At 42.9% G+C, this 21,185-nt stretch overlaps 1 protein-coding gene across 4 annotated transcripts in view; it reads left to right on the top strand.

Annotated features, from left to right (window-relative positions):
• Window positions 1-21,185, top strand: part of CPNE4 (copine IV) — a 333,423-nt gene that overhangs the window by 249,373 nt on the left and 62,865 nt on the right. For all 4 annotated transcript variants that reach the window (XM_012732182.1, XM_012732180.1, XM_004692311.2 and 1 more), the window contains 2 exons: window positions 5,986-6,069; window positions 8,687-8,776. In XM_012732182.1, coding sequence (XP_012587636.1) covers window positions 5,986-6,069; window positions 8,687-8,776 — 174 coding nt within the window. The remainder of the gene's footprint in view (window positions 1-5,985; window positions 6,070-8,686; window positions 8,777-21,185) is intronic.

The following is a 21,185-nucleotide window of genomic DNA, read 5'->3' as shown; positions in this document are numbered from 1 at the left end:
CAGTAAGATACTGTTTAGGTTCTGGTGCAATGGGCTTGTTTTTATTATTATTTAAATGGCATAGCAAATGAATTTTTTAAAATCTCAAGTTAAATTTATAATGTAAATATTGATCATGCTGACTCACATTAACAGACACTCTTTGAGATCATCAATAATTTCCCAGAGGCATCATTAAGATTTTCTGTTTATTATTTTGTTTATCTGCAAATAGTGATAGTTTTATTCATCTCCCAATTTTATATCTTCTTCTCTCCTAATTGCTTTAGCCAAGATTTCCAACACTGTGCTGAATAGGAGAGGTAAAAGTGAACATCCTTGTCTTATACCTGATCTGAGAGGAAAAACAATCACGTGGTTTTGGTTTTTTAAATCTTTTGTTGCCATGGCGAATTGCACTGACTGACTTGCAGGTGTTGAACCATCCTTGTGTCCCTGGAATAAATCCTGCTTGGTTCTGATGCAGCATCCTTTTAATGTATTATTGCATTCAGCTCGCTAAGATTTTGGCCAGGATTTTTGCATCTGTGTTCATCAGGGATGTTGGTCTGTAGTTCTCCATTTTTGTAATGTCCTTGTCTGCGTTTGAGAACCACCGTCATGGGGAATAGCAGGAGGCACTGAATACATCTGTAAGCCACAGAGGCAGAGAAATGCACCATTTTTTTTTTTTTTGCTAGCAAGTTATTTTTAACTTACTTCTAACGCTGTCCAGCAGCACAGAGCTCTTGAACTGCTCTTGAGATGGAAATTCAGAGTCCTTGAAACCTGAGAGGCAGACTTCAATAAATAAATATATAACTGGATTAAATTTGGAAGAAATAACATATTTATCTAATGTTAATACAGTTCACTTAGTAGAGAGATGTGCTTTCTATCTTCTCCAGCACATTGATGACACTAACAACTAGTTGTCAGTCTAACTAGTAATTAGAGGTGTGAATGTAATCACTTTGGAACATTCAAGCTGATGAAATCTTATTTCTCTTCCCTTTCCTATGAAAGTATTTATGTTGGTGTATAGGATTCTCACACTGGTGTTGTCCACAGTTGTAATAGTAATCATTGCAGGCTGCATTTTTAGTATTTTCACACTCCTTGATTAACCACTGTATAAGCAAACAAATCTCTACAATAGAGGTCAGCAAACTTTTCTTAATAAAAGGCCAGGTGGTATTTATTTCAAGCCCTGGAGGCCAGATGGTCTCAGTCCCAACTATTCAGCTCTGCCTTTGAAGCTTAAAAACATCCATATATAATATGTAAACAAAGGCAGTGTTCCAATAAAACTTTATTCATAAAACAGACATTGGAACCAGTTTGCTCCTGCAGCAGTTTGATGGCTTCTCTTCTAAAACAGTTAAACCTTGATCTGTTGTGCTGTGGTTCCACTATGTTCAAGTATGCTTGCTTGCAAGTTAATCCAGCCTGCATCAGTGATAGCAAGTTACAATTATTGAATATCTACAATGTATCGGGTGTCAGGTGATTAATCTACATTATCCTCCAACACAGGCAGGCATCATTATTTCTATTTTATAGATGAAGCATAGTAATGTCACAAGGCAGTGTGCTCTGGCTTCTGGCTATGACCCTGAATTTTTCAGACATTGTCTTCTAGTCCAGTATTCTGTTTTCAAATCACTGTCATGGAAATATATGGCTTTCTTTCTGATGCTAAACTTCTGCTGTTTGCTCATTGCCTTCACTAGACTAAATTTCTTTCATGTTGGTCAGAATGATATGGCTTTCAAGTTATTAAAAAAAATTCACCACAGCAAAACTTCAGTAAGGTACCTGAGTCATTAATCTTCGTAGCATTGAACTGTCCCAGAAGCCATCTTCATGCTTATGGTCAAGCACAGAAAACTGAAAATTCCAGAGTGAGGTCAAGTAACCAGACAATTAGACCCAAAGCTGTTGTTATTAAACTAAGAATTTCTAAGTCTCTACTGAGGGATTTTTTGAGCTACTTTTTAATTTTTTTCCAGGATACTTTACCTCAATATTAAACATTCCTGATATTTGCATAGTGCTTTTCAAAGTTTCCTCATGGGTCCTTTCTACTAGCCTCGTATCATAGAAGTTGTCTTACCTAAGTGCTTAGACGTGCCAGATGCTGGGCTCAGCTCCCCAGGCAGCAGCTTCTCTGTCTTCTCCATGGCCATGACGCACATGGTGACATACTCCACAGATGAGGAAACTGAGACTTGGAGAAACTAAATATGTTGCCCACATCACCCAGACTGTGCATGATGTTGTCATGATTTGAAAGCAGTTCTAAATCAGTGCACTGTGGTGTTTGCTTTGCAATTGCTTAAGGGCTAAAATTATGCCTGATGTTTCTTTTTTCTTTTATATAGTTTTTTACACCATTCTTCATTTTGTACATTTTTTCATCTCGGTTGTAATCCCCATGGGCTTCCCACCACCCCTTCACCCATGTGCCGTGTGTTCTTCCCGCCCCAGTGTGATCCTGTTCCCCTCTCTGCCCCGTAGAATATCTCTGGTTTACAGTTGTTAGTTGATTTTAGTTTTTACTTTATTACAATTACTGTGTGTGTGTGTGTATATTACATATATATATATATGTACATTTGTTTTTTTTTCCTCCTGATCCCTTACACTCCTGCTATGAGTGAAACCATCTGGTATTTTTCTTTTTCTTTCTGGGTTATTTCTCTAAGGATGGTCCTTTCCAGCTTCATCCATGTTGCCACAAATGGCATGATCTTTCCTTCTTTGATTTATCCTCCTGACAACTTTGTGCTAACCCAAAAGAGTCTTTTAGAAGAACATGAAATAAAATAGAAAAACATTGCAATATACCAGCAAGAGATAAAATGCAGCATAAATTTGCATATGTTTACAAATATGTTTTTGTTTTTTTTTTTAGGAAAAGAAAATTGTGTCTCTATTCTAGAAAAGTATTAACCAAAATTTAATTGCTAGTTGGGGAATTATGGGTGGTTTGATGAACTTTTTTTCCCTCTGCTTTTGTCATCTATTTTTTATTTTTTCTATTTTTTTTTTAAGATTTATTTATTTATTCATACAGAGCTGGGGTACAGGCCAGAGGCTCAGGGGCGGTGAGAGGCTTCACCAGAGACAGAGTGGGGAGCAGAACAGGCAGATCGATGAAGTACACTGCTGAGGGAAGCAGCGGGCGGGTCAGGAGAGGTCTGGCTCGCCATGTGGTCTCCTCCGGGGCAGGCGGCAGGCGGGAATCGAACTCATGCGGAAGTGGCTTCAGATTCTTAGTGCTGTGCTTTAACCCGCTGCGCCACCAGGGAGGGCCTATTTTTTCTATTTTTTAATAGAAGTAATAAAAATGAAAGTTTAAAGTTATCATTAAAGGGGAAAAATAACTGATAGAGTCTTTCCATCATGGTCAGCAATTTTCAAATGCAACTGACAAACACGTTAAGTCACCAGAAATCTATTTAAGGAGACAAAGCCTAGAGCCCCAGAGCCCAAGGGCATCTAGAAGCCAGGGCTGCCCACATCCTCTAGAGAAGGGAGTGGGCAGGTTCCAATTTTTTAAGGTGACTGTTGAAACTGGCTTGGGCTCCACGGGTGAAGGCCTTAAGTGAATGCACAGTAAGAATCAGCAAGAAACTGCCTCGGGAGCCATTTTGGAGGAGAGAGAGGTTTGCAGGGTAAACTTATTACTAAAAGGAGCCATTTTGGGTTCTTGACTGGAGAAAGACTGTGGTCACCTGGTCTCTTCTGAAACAGAGTGGACGGACACATTCCACACACTGGACTTGGGAGACATGGTATTTGGGTCCTGGTTGGGGGCAAGAACAGCAAAAGGGAAGATGGATACCTGCCTTTATGTCTTCTCTTTCAAAGATATCTGACAAAGCTTCTCAGCTGATAGTCTTCACAAAAGAGCCATTCACATTATGTTCCTACTCAAAATCCCTCTGTGGCCCCCCACAGCTGCGAAGGCAATTGCAAAGCTTCAGTGAGCACTTCAGCCCTTCATTTCCCAGACTTGACTTTGCCAGTGTCGTCTCCAGCTCCTTCCACCCCAAAGCTGCAACCTTCATTCAGTCTATTTGCTCCCTAAAATTTCCTCATCACAGCCATAGTTCCTAGTCAAGATTCATCAAATCCCCCTCTCTTCCTTCCTTCCTATTGGTCATCTTTCCTTCCTGTTTTCCCTCCTTCCTAGCCCTAGGTTACATTCATCTGTATAATTCCCTTACCACTACCCTACTTTGGAGGGCTGAGACCAGGTGTTATCCTTTCTTGTACCTAAATATTAAAACCAAAAGCTCTGTGACCAGTATACCCAATGGGATTATTTTGTTGAGCTGAAGACCGGAGACTATAGATTTCATTCTGCTTTGCTACAACCCAGATTTCTGGGAGAATAATCATCTGATGAGACACATAATAAACATGTGCTGATGAAGGCTATTCCTCAGATTGTCTGCTGTTTACCCCAGGTGTTCCTGTCACTTATTCATTTGTATTCATTCTTACATTCATTAAACACTATGAAAAGCTAGGTGCTATGGGAGATGCTAAGGAAACGGTAGATGAATGAAAGAAAATAAGATATGGTTCTGCCCTTTGAGACCAAATAATGTGGATAGGTCTTCTTCCAGTATTGAGGTTCCTGTTTGTTTTACATTATTTTCCCAACGAAGACAACTATAAACATGGGAAAAGGTGTAAAAGACATCTGTTTGAGGATTCTCCCTGGTGGCACAGCAGGTTAAAGCACAGCACTGAAAAGCTAAAGCCACTTCAGCATGAGTTCGATCCCCGGCCAGGGAAGTGACCCACATGGTGCAGCAACAGACCTCTTCTGACCGGCACACTGCTCCCCTCAGCAGTGTACTTCATCAGTCAGCCTATTCTGCTCCCCACTCTGTCTCTGGTGAATCCTCTCACTGCTCCTGCACCTCTGGACTATACTCCAGTTCTGTATGCATAAATAAATAAAAAAAAATTAAAGACACCTGTTTGAGAATCTTAAGCCCTCAAGAATTGAGGGGCCAAGAAACTGGAGAGTAGAGAATTATTAAAGTGATTCAGATTTTTTACTGGATTTATTGATAAAACAATCCATACAGAGAGGTTGGAAAACCTAGCACAAAATAACTACAAAGAGAGAGAATTTGAGGAAAGGTTTTGATAGGCTCCTGGGATTCAGGAAGCAAGGAGTTCTGGACTTCAGAGCTAAAGATTCATCAGTGTTTCAGAGTAGGGAGTTAGCCCAATAGTCCAAGTGGCTTATCATCCCAAGGCATTCACTAATTAGCAAATAGCAGCATAAAAGGAAATTAAAAAAAAAAAAAAACACTAACACCAAGAGATTATGGAGATAAGCAAAGGCCTTGACAAATTCACAAGTAAAATTAGACTTTGAAAGTTCACTAAGGGGAATAGTCCTCATTCATTTAGCCTTTCAACTGGACCCCAAGGAAAAAAGGAACAGATTGGACCTTTAAAGATGTTTGAGGAAAACAACTTCTAGTGGTTCAATCTAATCAGATTGAGGTGACTGCCTCCCTTTCTAACTGCACCAGAAACTAACAGCTCATCTGAAGTCTGTTTCTTTAATAATCTTATAACCGTACAGAGTATCTGCTTAATAAAAAAAGTTAGCAAGCATACCAAGAGCAGAACCAAGGAATAGGTAATAGAAACAGACCCATAGGTGATCCAGATACTGCGTTCATCAGACACAGGTGCTACAGTAGCTATAATTAACTTGTCTAAGTCCACAGATACATTACTCCTCAAAGGGCTACTACTACTTGAATTGATCTTTCAAGAACATTTTGGATTTCAGTCAGTGAAGTACTAACTGCTCAAAGACTTGGAGTAAAGATGGAGCTCATTCCAGCCTGCAGTGGGCAATGGGGATGAACCAATGAGGGAAGGGTCAGATCCAGGAGACCATCTAGGGCTGGATCAAATGTGTGTAGGGGAAGAAATGAATGCATTTCCATTTATTTACTTTAGGATTTCTTCAGTAAATCTGACCCGTTTCTGGAAATTTTTCGTATGAATGATGATGCAACTCAGCAGCTGGTGCACAGAACTGAGGTGAGAAAAGCGATTTTCAGTTATGCCATCTTGTCTCCTAAGGTGATAAATAGACCTGGTTTGAGAAACCCCTTACGTTCTTAAATGTCTGTTGCTCTGAATTAAGACCTGGAGTCTTCACTGTCCTCAGGATGACTCTGCCTGTTGTAACTTGGGTTGCTTTTCTTTTGTTTGTGTTTTCAATTTTAGACTTGGATAAGAAGACTCTCACCAAGTTTCCATTATTGGCCTTCAATACAGACAGCAACTTATTAATAATGAGACTATGATTACTAGTCAACATTTCATGAGAATGGACTTAGTGATTTGTGTGCATTATTTTAGGTTTTTTTCCCTCACAGTCACCTCTTGACTTTATTATGAGAAACTGCACTTTTGGGCCCTGCCAGTTCTCATAGTTAGCAAGGGGCCAATTGAATTGAGTTATTTGACCATGAGATTCACTATCATTTGTGAAAGCAACCTGCCTCCCTAGGGGAAGCTCACCACTGGGTCATTGTCAGGCCTGTCCTGCTGGAGGCTGCCCTTTCTCACCACCTACTTCTCCACATTCATCCCCTGTCCCTCTCTTCTCTTTCTTCATGTGGCTTCAAATCTTATCCCTCACTTCTACTTCACTCCCACTATCCATGGCCACCCACTCACTCAAAAACCCACCCCATTCTCCACATTTTCTTATTTATAAGCTAGTCTGTGGATCTCATATGGTATATAGTTGGCATTTAATCAAAAAATAAATAAATTAATGATACTAAAATTGAAGTAGTATGTCCACTAGATGTTGTTGTGCAGTGTGATATTCTGGAACTTAACCCCACGGGAATAGTTTAAGGTCCAGTTAGGCAGAAATCTTGAGTGACACACCATTGCTACCACCAAGTAAATAGTCTTTCCACACATACAGTAGAAGTCTTGGATGGAACAGACTTCTTTCAGGAGAAGTAAGTAGCTGTTGAGAGACTTGGAACTGGTCTCCATTCATGCTTTTGCTGCAGACCTTGAATGAAGGCTTTAATGTGCAGGGCAAAAGGAGATGGAAGCCCTGTGTTGGACTTCTCTCCCAAGAGCCTACTCTCTTTGCTCCTGGCAGAGTTTGTCGTCTCATGACGTAGTGATAAATTTACCCCAAATTGCTAAACTGGGCCCCACAGCCCATTACTGAGGGGCTCCAGGAGTCTCGCAGAAAATGGGACAATAAAGTTTTCTAATGAGTAGAACAACATAACATTGATTTTCCCTCTTCTTTACTCAGTCAGTATGAGTAAGTGTCAGGCAACACTCTTATCTCAGGAGAAGTGTGCACACACACACACACACACACACACAGAGCCAACAGAGAAAATTTCCAGTTGAGATTTAGATCTGCTATTGAGTTTTCAAAATTGTTGCAATGAGACACCTTCACTTCTCAGTATTTTTGTATAAAGGTGAGAAATCTAAATTAACCCAAGCAATTTTATGTAACTTTTCTTCTCTTTATCACTCTGATCACTCCCAAATCATCAGAGCACAAGACAAAGTCACCCAGGAACATCAGTTTTCTGCTCTAATGGATTATAATAAATTTAATAATGACTCTGTGAAACAATCAATAATTCATAGTTATATTAAGGAGCCCTGTAGAAGAGGGAATCACTTATAAAATAATTACATTATTTGGATAGAGAATTCTTTTTTTTATACAATGTTAGGACTATTGCCAACTGTTAGCTTCATAAGGCAAAAACTGTGTTTAACAGAAACCCCTTTAATCTTGTGTGTGTCCCCCTTCCAAGCATCATCATCACCTCTGAGGCCCACCTACCAGTAGTCTGTGTGGAGCCTAGAAATCTTCATTTTTAACAAGTTTGCAGGTGATGTAGCTTCTGCTGCTCCCAGGACCATCCTTTGGGAACCTCTGTCCTAGACTTTATCATATCTTCCCAAGCACAGAGAAGGACATCCTGAACCCAACTAAATTATTTGAATCATAATGATGGCAGGATAAGACTTGACTCACAGGGACTCTTGGGCCAGATTTTGCCAAGTTTATGATGAGTAAACTGCTTTTAAAAGAGTTTCGCTACCTTATAGACTTAGTTTGTCACATGGCTCATCTCTCCTGTTGTGCCTGTCTAAGATATTTAATAGAGATGGCAGTGAGCTAGTGTAAATATGCTCCTGGGATTTTTCTTCCAGAAACTTTTCCTCTAATTTGCAACCTGCTCTAACTCAATATCACTGGTGACTACTCAATTCTTTTAGCAGTAAAGTTAGGCAGCCACACTCCAAACGCATGTCAATAATCTTTACAGCATAGAATACATAGTCCTACAGAACTAGGGATTCTTCATCAAGGTCAGAAGCAACCCATCTCCTTCATTCCAGCCCCTTTAGTGTAGAAGGGGGTCACCTAAGGCATCTACATGCTGAACAATACTACTGTCACTATTCATGAACCAGCACTTAGTGGGCACCCTAAAAAGACTTACTATTCTCTAGTTTTCATTAAGGCACCTCTTCCAGACAATTCTACTTTTCATAATGTGACAATACTACTCAAGCAGTTTTTATGTTGCAATGTGAAAATGTCAAGCACTTCCTCCCCTAGCCACCACTCCTCTATTTCTTTTCTCAGGTCGTGATGAATAACTTAAGCCCAGCGTGGAAATCATTCAAAGTATCAGTAAATTCTCTATGCAGTGGAGATCCAGACCGCCGGCTGAAGGTCAGAAATCTGTCTGTGTCCAAGGAAATGCAATTGCTTATGTATTTAATCTTCTGTCTTTCCTCAAGTGGATGTTGGCAACCCCAAATTTTTCTGTACCATTTACCCAAATCTTAGCATCTTAATGGTAGAAGCAGGGGGAATTTCTTCTGCTTCTCATGGAAGGTCAAGAGGTAACCCAAAATAAGTATCAACTGTGTTATGTCAAGAAGCAAAGTCTATAGTTTCTCAGAGAGATTGGCAGTCAATTCAGTGTGTAATTGGGCGTTATTAAAAACACCATTATTATTGTATCAATCATCTGTTGCATAAGAGATTACTCTAAAATTAAGTAGTTTGGTGCAATAACCATTGATTTAGGTGATGATTCTGTGCATTGGCCGGCTGAGCTCCTCTCGCAGGTCCTTCTCTTGGCCTTGCTTGGGTTCCCTTGTGAATTTGTCTTCAGTTGTAGTGAGCAGGGCAGCTCTGCCTTTGCTGTTTTTTCGGGTATGATCTGGAATGACTGAGGAGGTTCTGCCCGTTGTTTCCCATCATCTAGTGTGAACTTTCACACACAGTGACTTTCATTCCAAAGAAACAATAAAGGAGCATAAGGCCCTTCGAAGCCAAGTCTCAGAACTCACGTGAGGTCTTTGCTACTGTTCTGTTGTCTGAAGCACCTCGTAGGACCTTCCCAGAATCAGGGGGGTGAGGCAATAGGCTCCATCTCATGGTGGGATTGCTATGAAATGTGGTGGCAGGCTGTGAAGGGGCATCAGTGTCTGTGGTGGGGAGATTGTGTTTGCCTTGGTAGTAGGTAAGGTAATGTATGTCTGAAGAGGTGTGATCTCATACCTCTGGATCATACATAAAGTCGTAACAGTTTACCACAGATGCCTTTAAGTATCATAGGAATGTAGCACTGGAAAGAAAAGATGCATTGTAGGGGTCAGGATATCAAAGGAAGAAAACAGGCTGCCAGAACAAACTCCAGAGACATTCCCAGGGGACCGTTACCCTTCCTTGACCTTGGGAGTCCAAAAATCCATATTGTCAGTGGCCCAATGTTAATGGGGCTACATAAGCCCAATCTAGACCTACAACCGAAATGACAGTTGGTTCACATTCAGTGAGAAACTTGACTGTCATGCAGACTCGGCATTCATATCAACTTCAGCATTTATTTCTCCATGTAGACAAATCACAGAGAAGATAATTGCCAGAAGGTTCCTGTGATCTTCTGGACACAGATCCAGGAGAATGCTGGATTACGGAGATGGTCAGTGCTTTGGGCACCTCCATCCAGCAGGCGGACTAACCGTTCATGTAGGTCCTTCCGGGCACTTAGCCCACTAGAATCTGTTTACTGGACACTGCCAATATTTGTCTTTGTAGTTTTCCCTTTCTTTACTCTTTTGCCTCAATGATTATTTTGATCTGTCAGTGTCACCAATCAGATTAGAAGGCTGTCTGATGGCTAGCCCCAGCCTTTGTGATATGACTTAAAACATCTCTGCTTAAGACAGCTGTGTGGATTGTGTGACTCAGCTCTTACTTGAAGAGCAAGTTAGAGCTGTCTCTCATATCTCCTATAAGAACCCAGATATTTCAGTGGGATATTTGGAACTTTCAGGACAACTATTTGGAACACAGTCAGGACACATGGGTATCTGGACCCTCATGTGTAAGCTCCTAAGCAGAATGGACAAGAGCAACTGCTTTAGGCACAAGTGGTGATGGTCTATACTGGAAGGGAAAGGAAGGATTGAGGATGTCAACAGCTGTACCGTTGGCTTGTGGATTTTACTGTATCTGCCTTGTGCATTATGGGATGTTTGCATCCCTGGCGATAGGTTCTAGTAGTTCTCTGGCTCCACCAATCTTAGAGCCAAAAGGGTGCACAGACCTGACTCAGTGTATCTGAAGGGTAAAAGCACTGTGATAGAGAGCGACTGGTGCAGATCCCTGGTTTGAAATCTTAGTATCAGAATCACTTAGAAAGCTTGCTAAAACATAGGTTATTTGTTTTCTTTTTGTGTTATCCTGATTTTCATAAGTCATCTGACTTAGTGCTTAGAAGGAAGAAACCAGAAATCCCACCTCCAGTACAACCCCAGATCTTAATCCTTGACTGTGACCCATTTCGCATCCCGACAGGCTGTTCTATGTCATTGGGAATGCCCGTAATAAAGAGCTCAACATTCTCAGGCAATGGCAAGTAAGTTCACAGCCCTCTCGACCTGACTTACACTTAAAAGAAAAGGTGGGTGGGGCAAACGTGGATGGTTCCTGATTCTGTTTTCCTGAGATCTGTTAAAATGCAAGGGTTTTACTTACGGCCTTCTGAACTGGAAGACTGCTGGTTTTGTTCCTGTCAATAGTTCACTCACACAAAATGTTCTGTAATTACCAGCAATTGCAGGCTCATCACAGTGTCTCTGTATTGCTTCAGCCATGGCACAGGAATTCTTGACTCCACTTAAGTAAATGGCACCCCTGAGCCCAGCAGGCTGCCTCTGCTGAGATCCATGATCGATCTGGCAGCATGGAAAAGCAATAACCAGCTTAAATAGTGTTAAATCAGACAGGACTAGAAGAGCTTCTGAATGAGAGGAAAGCTGTATGTTCTCTTAATTTTGAGATTTTTTTTTCTTTTTCATTAGTGTTATCTGCTTTTGTATAGATGAAGAATTCAAGACTGTGTTTAAGCAAATTGCTTAACATCACGCAGCTAATAATACAGCTTTAGTCTAAGCCCATCTCATGTTTTACTGTCTTTGCTCTTAACTATTAAGACAGCTAAAATTTATCGAACGTTTACCAGCGACCAGACACTATGTTGGATACTTCGCTTAAATGATCGCATTCAACCTTTTAATTATCCTAGGTTAAACAAAGCTGCAGTAGCGAAGAGCCCCCTGCCAGAGAAGCTTCTTTCTTGCTCACCTAAGAATCAGACATAAAGCTTTCTGTCGTTGTCTGCCTCTCCCGGCAATGATGCACAAAGCCAGCTTGCGTCTGCCCTGTGTCTGGTCCATCCCTTCGGCCCTCGTTGCTATTTGCATCCAGACCCCTAAGCCCCATTTTCTAGAACTCAATCCCTTGGCCACTCTAAACTGCCAGGAAGGCTGTAGAGAGAACCATGGAAATTAATGTTGAAGAGATACAGGATTTCAGGGAGGAAAATGCAAAACTCTGGAGCTAGACGGTGGTGGTGGTTGCACAATACTGTGACTATTCAATGCCACAGAGTTATGCACTTCAGAGCGTGACAAGGGGAGCTTCTGTGATCTCTCTTCTACCAAAATTTTAAAAGAAGCTTCTTCCTGGTGACACTACTCTGAACTTGCTCCTTGTGAAACAGCGGCTTGATATCACCGTTCCCACCCCAGTGCACTTACCAAGCACGGCCCTCACCCTCTCAGCAAGCTGGGGTGAGGGCACAGCAGCTCCTGTTTTGTCACCCAGTCCCTTCTCTGAGAACGGCTCCTAGGGGCCCAGGGGAGGTTCTTTCTGGCATCATGATGAGTAAAAAGCATTAAAACGGGGGCACCCCCCTGCCAAACCGTTTGGTGTGGAAAATTGCCCATGGTCCTGTGCTGTCTTTGACTATTTCAAAAAAGTAATCAAAGAAATCCCTTTTGGGAGAAACTGTAGAATTGTGAACTAAGAGCACCAAAGTACACATTAGTCAGTGAGCCCTCTAGCTGAGAGTGAAGAGGGAGCCTGCTGGTAGCCAAAGAGGCCATCACGCCCAAGAAATAGCACCCCTTTCTCAGTAAGTCGCCAATGCTGTGGTAAGACGCAATCCCTGCACATTATTCAGCCTGTCAATGCCAACTTTTGCACCCAAAATCAAGGTCATCAGCCAGCTAGTGGGAAGATCCTGAGGAACACTAGGCCCTGGACAAAGCTGCTGAATAATGAGGGAGAAGGAATACCCTGCGCATGGAGACTGAGAGGCCTCTCCTGTGCAGCTATGGGGCATAATTCAAACAATGGGGCACCTCGCTCTGTCCAGAGGATGCCATGTGCTGGTGACACTGGCATCTGCTTATGCTGGCTGCTCGCAGCTAATTGACAGACTGATGAGTGATGGATGTGTGCTGCTTCACAGGCCACTGTACCACCTCGTTAACACTGAAGCTGAAGAGTGGCCTCCAGATCTCAATTTTTCTTATTTTTTGCACTTTGGAAACGTTGTTTTTAAACCTAGTCTTGCGGTTTTCACAAACTGAATTGATATCCCAAGAGGCCTTTGCACTGAGTCGGTTTCTATAAGGCATCTAGCTGCCCTCGCATATTTAAACTTTAAATGGGAGTTTCTTGTTTTTAAGTATTGCAGTCTGCAGCCACCATGGGTATTGCTTTCTGGGAAGCCTTTCCAGTGGAGTTACAAAACAAAACTTTAAAAGAATTAGCTTTTTGGAAGGAAATTTTTTTTTATAGAGATTCCTCAAGGCAAAGAGAAATGACCCTTTTCTAGGTAAGTGGCACCACCTTTCATGGAGTTAACGAAGAAAGCTGGACATGAAAGATGGGCCCCTCAGATTACCTACAGAAGCTGCTTCTGGCCAGACCCCCCTGACCCCAGTGGCCTCCAACTTCTTTGCTTATAAAGGAACTCGACTTTGCCCAGTCACTCCACATGTTTTTGTTTTTTTTTTTTCTTTTTCATTTTACTATGATGACATTTGTTTACAACACTGTATAGACTTCACATGTGCAGTTACTCAACTTCCACGCCCTCCAGTGAATGGCAGTCACGTCCATCACCAGCCAGTCCACTCGTTCTCCTATCCTCTTCCACCTCCCTCCCCGTGGTCACCACTATTCTGTTGTCAGAGTCTAAGCGTTTGTTTAGCTTGTTCAATTGCCTAATTTGTCTCTATATTCCACCAATGATTGAAATCACTCAGTACTTGTCTTTTCTGCTTCTTAGTTAACTAGTTTAATCCCCTCAAGATCTACCCATGTTATCACTCTTATAACTTGTGGGCTGCTCAGTGAGACACACAGACTCCGGCCAAGAGATTTAAAGCAGCAGGGTTTTATTAGCCAAGTACTGGTGCACCAGGGCCCCCAAGCCAGGTGGCAAGAGAGACCCCAAGTGATCTAGATAACAAGCTTTTATAGGGCAAACACACAGTCATTCTATAGTGCCGTTTCTGTAGTGCAGACAAGATGTGTCCTGGGGCCGTGTTTTCGGGTAACTGTAGATATCCATCAAAGGACAAAGGCTAGCTATCAAAAACAGGAACAAGCGGCTTCAAAACAGTGATGGGGAACTTTCCGTAGGAACCTAAGGGGGGTGGCACAACCCACAAAATGGAGCCCTTGAACAAGATGGCATCACAGTGGTCAAGTCGTTTCCAGCATTTCTAATAATCACAAATGCCAAGATTTCATCATTTTATGGTCAAGTAGTATCCCATTGTGTGTGTACAAGGCACCTCGTCATAATACACTCATTTGTTGTGGGGCAGTTTGACTGTTTCCATATCTTGCCTCTCATCCACCCACTCACACTTGTTGGGACCTGGGAAAATCGATTCATATAGGAGGCAGGTTCATAAATCATGAGACCAGTATATTAATTTACTAACATTTCATAACGAATTCTCATGCTCCATACAAGTTACTCCTTTCCTGATATCTGAACACTTACAAAGCAGATTAATAATAAGTTACTTGATAAATTTGGAAAAAACAAGGCAATAGCATATGAGGCGTCTTCAGAAATTCTACTGCCATCAACAGTTTGACACGCCACCACTTTGGAGTTCTGATGGAGTTAATAGGATATTCGCTTTTTAAAATGCAGATAACTCTTAGACTTTGTGAACTCATTAAATTTGATCCTAGGCCCCTCAACTGAGAGCTGTGGTGAGTCTTGTCAGAATATAATTTTCAAAAACTTACAAACATGACTCATCTATCAAATGAAATGTATCAAGGATTTCATTCAACTCATTTATGAATGAGAAAACCAGTAGGATCATAAACCTTTTCCAGGAGCATTTTGAGGGATCAGGTTTACACCCTTAGTGGTTGTTGTTAAATAGGACTAAAGTGGATTTATTTCTATAATAAATTCAAAACTGACTAATGTTCTTGACAGTGATAAATCATAAACTTCAGCACTATCTTCACCACTAGACAGAAATAATTGCATCATATACAAGTTAAATGAGCTCCGAATTAATAAATAACAAATAGGAAAATCAAGCAGTGGTACATTCTTATGAGAAAATAAATCATCCTTGGGGGTTCTGCTAGGCAGAGCGTCTGTCATTGAAAGGACTTGCAGTCATATCTTGACTTATTTCCACATTATGGATAGTTTTCCTAGTAGGCTCAAATAGTTCCTCAGGTTCGCATTTCTAGAACCTGATTTATGTCTGAAATTCTCTGTCCTCCATCACTCTTCCCTCCCCCATCTTTAGGTGTCAGCTTAAAACTCCACATGAGGGATGCCTTCCCAGACCTTACTGTTCCCAGATGTGTTCCTTAGTTATTTTCATAGTGTCCACCCATCCCTCCCTTAAGACGCTGACCCTCCTCTGTAATCACCAAGTTAGGTTGTTTACCATTTGTCTCCTCTACTGAAATGCAAATACCAAAGTCCAAGGAAAGGACCCCGCCTCTCTAATTCACCTCTGTATCCTCAGCCCCGAAATCAGGGCTTGGCATACAGTGAATACATATCAGCCTGATGTTGGGTGGGTGCTTGGGTGGGCGTGTACACATGCAGCTGATCTTCTCGGGGACAGTTTTTACTGTTGGCCTGCCCTGTAACAGGCTGCAGGAAAGTACCCTGCTCATCCACTTATATTCCTCGCATATATCAGCACTATTGATTAGTTTATTATTACACCGTCTCACTTTTGACCTGGGACACTTCCTTTCACTGAAGGTAATGTATATTTATTATGGGAAGTTTCTCTATTGTCAGTGTCTGGAGAATACCCCACTGCAGTCCATTTATCATTGTACTGTGTCCTCTCCTAACTTGTTTTCCCTTTAAAGTCACCGTCCTTCCATCAAACCTTAGGGTTGCAAGGGAAAAGGAAGAGTTGAATGAAGAAGAAATCAGTAGGGGTTGGGGGGTAGCAATCCTTCAGGAATGAGAGGTTGGAGTGAATTTCACAAAAGAAGAGCCAACAGCTTGGCCTCCCCACCTCTCACAGCATTGCTTTAGTAGAGGGACCTCAGTTCCTGTCAGAAAGGGAGTAGGAAGAAAATCAGCCTGAGCACTCCCCTAGATTTCATCTCACTGGCATATTCCATGGTCAGTTAATCTCCTTCCTACAAATCGTCTCTGAAGATGACAAATCCCATCTCACCTTTAAGCTCCAATATTTTCAATGGAAAAAGCCGGGGCGGGGGGGCATGGGGATCAGTGTCCAGATGAGTAAGACAAGCAGGATTCAATGAAGTTTTGGAGTGGGTGAGAAAAGAAAGGCCCATCCTCCATATAATGATTCCCAGAACTTTTTCAACAGTTGATTTGTCTTATTTTTCTCTGCTTTCCTTTCCCTCGGCAATTAAAGTCTACCCAAATATCATTTTCTGAGTACACAGCATGCCTTGTTGTTCTGTCATGTAAAACACTTTCTGACAGCTGCCTCATGAAAGAGTAACATCATCACTAAATGGGCTTTTCAGGAAGGATTACGTCCAGCTCATCTCCTCCACAGAGCCATGACCCTCTCCACAAGCTCTCTTTCGGTGCCCTCACCCCTGCTACTCCCAGTAGCAAAACCCCCTCTGGAAGCCTGTAGCTCAGTTACCTCACAATGGTGCAACACGTGATCGAGAACAATGTTGTCGACTTGAGTATGCATCCGAATCCCCTGGCGAACTTGTTCAAGCAGATTCTGGGCCCCAGGCCTAGAGTTGCTGATGCAGTTGGCCTGGCAGGGGGGAAGAGGAGTGTTTGAAAATGTTCATTTCTTACATGTTCCCAAGAGCTGCTGATGCTGCTTGCTACTCTAGAGTTCAGAGAGTCCTGGATACGAAGAAATAGTTGAAGGGCTTCAGTGTTCGCTGTTCCTCTTCCTCAGCCTACCCATTTCTACCTTAAAGTTTCTCTCTCTGTATCCATTATTTCCTTCTTCCCCAAAATGGCTTATTCACCTGCCCATATCACTCTCGTTCCTCGTAGTGCTCAAAAGCTCATTTCCATAGCCAGTCATTGACACAAGTATTTTAAAACTAGAAGGAAACCTTGGGGTGACCTGGTTCCTTTGTCAGGATTTCTCAACCCCAGCACTCATGATGTGTTGGACTTGATTATTCTTTGACATGAGGAGCTGATCTGTGCATGGTAGGGCATTCGGCAACATCCCCAAAGAGATGCCAGGAACACCCCCATATTTGTGACAACCAAATATGTCTCCAGACATTGCTAAATGTCCCCTAAGGAAGAAAATCACCTCCAACAGTTGAGAATAACTGTAGGCAGTAGGATCTCTACTGTCTCCCATTCTGTTGGGATTTGAGAGTGAAAATTCACTGCCAGCCTTCCTGAATTTGGTGCACTTGAGAAACAGAGAGCCCAGGGAAATCAAAGTATCACTGTGTTGGCGCTAAACCTGGAGCCTGCTACCCAGGAAGGATCGGGGGATGAGTGCTGTAGTCAGTAATAGGTTATGACCTGTCAACTAATTTATAGTTCTTCTCGATGAGCAGGAAACATTGTGTGAATACCAGGAGGCAGGCAGAGGTGGTGGTTCTCAGCTTTGGACACATACTGGAATCACTTGGAGAGCATTTGATTCCTGATTGATTCCTAGACCCCATCTCAAATCAATTAAACAATTTCTTGATATCAGGCAAAAGCATCAGAAATTCTGAAAAGCTGCCAAAGTGACTCAAAGGTACCTCCAGGGAAGAAAACCACTGCTGACCTAAATAGACAGGACCTGTAACCCCTTGTTGATTTTTTTAACTTAAGGGTATTGAGGAGATAACAGTCTGATAACAAGATCTCCTAGTAGTGGAAGACTTTTTCAGCCAACTAGACTAAAAATTCTGCTGGTGTACAATGATTACATAAGCTTTTTTTTTTTTTTTATAAAGAACATAAAATATTCCCAGGCTTCTGAATAGGCTCCTTGGGAGGAAATAGCATGTAAACCAGGACCTTGAAGTTTCATAAGAAAGAGCAGAAGTTGATCATTAATATGCTGATGCTGCATCATTTTAATGTATTCAGGAAGAGGCCTCCGTGCAGGCCAGGAGATGGCAAAGCTAGTGTGGTAAACAGAACCCCGAGGTTATATTAAGGAGTTTAGATTTCTGTCCCCAGTGCACAGGAAGGCACTGAGTGTGTTTTATTCAGCAAAGTGAATATTTGCCTGTTTCGTGGAATTTGGATTGCATGAAGGTACAGCTGGAAGCAGGAAATTGGGTTAAAAGTCACAGAAGTAATCCAGACAAGGATGACCAGACTTTGACTTACTGGATAGAGAGAGAGAGGAAAGAGTCCAGAATTCATCCCTGATTCCTGACTTGGTCACATTCATGGCACACGGCACGTTCCTTAAACTTGGGTCCTTCAAGGAGTAGGAGGTTTGGCGTGGTAAAGCTGAGTCCAGTTTTATGCTTAGGTCCACTGGCCATCCTGTAAGTGGTAGGACCAGGATGTTGTCAGTTCTTCCAAGGAAAGTTCCAGATCCCGCGAGGACACTTAGCCTTGAGTAAGCCAGGATAACTGAGTAGCCTGGCAATTATCTATGTGAATTTGACTCTCAGAAGAGAGAGCTGGGGCCAGACATAAAGTAAAAGCTGTCAGTAAGTAATGGGTTTGGGGGTTCGTGTGAGAAGGGAAGAGTGGCTCAAATACCCATGCACATGCACCTGTGTGTGAGTGAAGGAAACACACCAAAATGATGTTAATTCAACTTATTTCTCAGTGGCTAAATAATAAAGCCATTTGAAATTTTTAAAATTTTCTACCTTAAGAATGTTGCTTTTGCAATAAGGAAAAAGAAAACACTGACTCAAAAAGCACACAAAATTTTAAATGATCAAACTAATTTGTTGAATTTGCTCAGAACTCTTTTGTTCCTATTTAAATGTTCAGTACTGAAATACTTATTTTTTTAAAGTCCCAGAGGGTTTTCCTGATGTGTGGCAAGCATATCCTGTTTTTTGTATTTACTACACAAAGTTAGGACACTTCTTAAATTCCAGTGTCTGCTCAGGCTGAAAGTAAACTGGGCTCAGGGTGATCGCTCAGCAGTCGGCCCTCAGACAAGGTAGTTGTGCCGCATACTATCATTTTCTAAAATGAGTTTGTCATAGACCGTATTTCACATTGTTCATTTTACGGTCACGACCACACCACCCACGGGGAAGCGTGCATGGGCACTGAGTCTGCAGCACCTGCCTTCTTTGCAAATCACGTAGCCAGTGATTCCATCAGCTATTTAAAATAAGTGGACCAGGAAGGAGAACACCAATTTTCCCTCTGAAATGAGAAACAGGACGTGGGAGAGTCTGCGTGATGCGCCCCGGGTCCTGGGCAAGCAGATCCAGCTGTGCTGCGGGTTGAAGTCCAGGGCTCTCTGGAATCACATGACAGAGACCCCAAGAGGAGAAATTACTTGCCCTGGGCCACAGTCTCAGCCAGATGTCCTGCACCGAGGTATCTCTTCCACATACTTCTCCACAGTGTGGCTTTTTAGGACAGAGCCAACAACCTGCTCTCATAAGAAGTCAAGAAATCATTTCCTCCTCGGCATCTGTCAGGATGCTGGCAGAACACTTATTTAACGAAGGACCATTACGGCTATAAAGCAGAGATTGTGGGGTGCCCGGAGCCAACAACAATGGAACCTTTCCCACCACCCCCCAGGTCTAAAGGAACAAGGAACGGGAGCCGACCCTCCTCTGCCTCTCCCTGGGAACTGTGGCGATGAAGGGACCGGACTACCCAGTGGGCGGGAGGGGCTCCCCTCTCCTGAGGTGCTTCCCAACTGGGAGTCAGCCCTTAAGGGGCCTTGCTGCCGGGTTTCCGGTAATGACACTCTCCTGACCATTCCAGCACCGACGTTTTGTGGGGCTGTATCTCCAGTGATGGACGTGGTCTGTGTGTAGCTGTCTGAGGAGTCTGGCTGTCTATCAGGGCTGCAAAGGTGTTGGGTTGGAGAGTTCAGGCAGGTAAGCTTTCCAGTACTGATGGAGCTTGCAGTTCTGGGGAGCAATTTGATGTGACCTTGCTCCCCTTCAATCTCCTGTGACTTGCAGAGGGGAGCAGGATGCCTCAAGTGGGGGCTTTTCACGATCAGCTTTTCACCAGAGCCCAGCTGTCCCTGCATTTCGGGGGTCAGGCCCTGCTAATCCATCACTCCCCAACCTGGGACAAGCCGTAAAGCAGGACAGTCGCTGACCCCCACCTGCCTCCAGGTCGCCCTGACGCCCTAGTGAGAAAGGACTTGCAGTCCAGAGCAGCAGGCAGGTGCCCCAACTCACCCCCAACTCTGCCTCCTAACCAAGGTGACTGGCCACTTGGGGTGTGTCCTGAAGCCTGTTCCACCCTCTTGGAGCCTCGCTTTTTTCATGGGTTGATGGGGACAATAGTATCTGCCCTTATTCCTTGGGATCGGTTCATTCATTTTTTTCACCTTCCCATTCATTCAACAAATCTTAGCCGGCCTTTTCTATGCCAAGACAGCCTTGATAATCCACATAAAAATTGTGATCAAAGAGCAAAATTGGGTTTTCGAGAACCATCTCAATTTCAGATATTTAATCCTTATTCATTCCTTAACAGTGATAACTATTTGTGGCATATTTTTAAGTACCAGCTTCCTTAGCTACCTGAAACAGGTACTCACTCACCCGTTACATGTAGGTCTCCATTCAAGAGCTTCTCTCTTCAGAGCACCATGCCAGGCTCTCGGGGGAAGGGATGGCCCTCTCTACCATGGGGGCATTCAGAATATAACGGGCAACCCTGAAATCAAGGCACGAGCACACAGACACTTGGCTAGAGAATGGCATGCCCAGGAAAGACAAACCCAGAAAGCGACATCCTGGCATGGGAGAGGAGACAGATAAGGTCAGACGCGCTTACCTTCTCGTTCATCTGGCTCCATTGCTGGGAATGTGAACGGGGCTGTGACACTCTGCTGCAGAGAAGGCGAACGAGACCCTGAAGTGTCGTAAGACACTTAAGTGTCAGAGTGAAGAGTGGGGAGTTAGGCTTCCTCCACATTTTCTAGCCTGAGAACCTTAATTCCCCCCACCAGCCTGCGGGTAGCCATGGGCTTTGCCATTTCACTCAGTGAGCCTCAACAGCAGTAGCTGGAAAGGTCTGGTCGAGAGTCAAGCCCAGGCCGGCACACCTCCAAAGGCCCTGCTTCTCTACTCAGCTCTTCTCCAGGAGCTTCCTATTAGTCCCCCCATGTGTCCTTAT

This window comes from Condylura cristata, unplaced genomic scaffold (assembly GCF_000260355.1).
Source record: "Condylura cristata isolate star-nosed mole 26May11 unplaced genomic scaffold, ConCri1.0 scaffold00033, whole genome shotgun sequence".
Taxonomy (NCBI): domain Eukaryota; kingdom Metazoa; phylum Chordata; class Mammalia; order Eulipotyphla; family Talpidae; genus Condylura; species Condylura cristata.
This window is presented reverse-complemented; position numbering and strand designations above follow the sequence as displayed.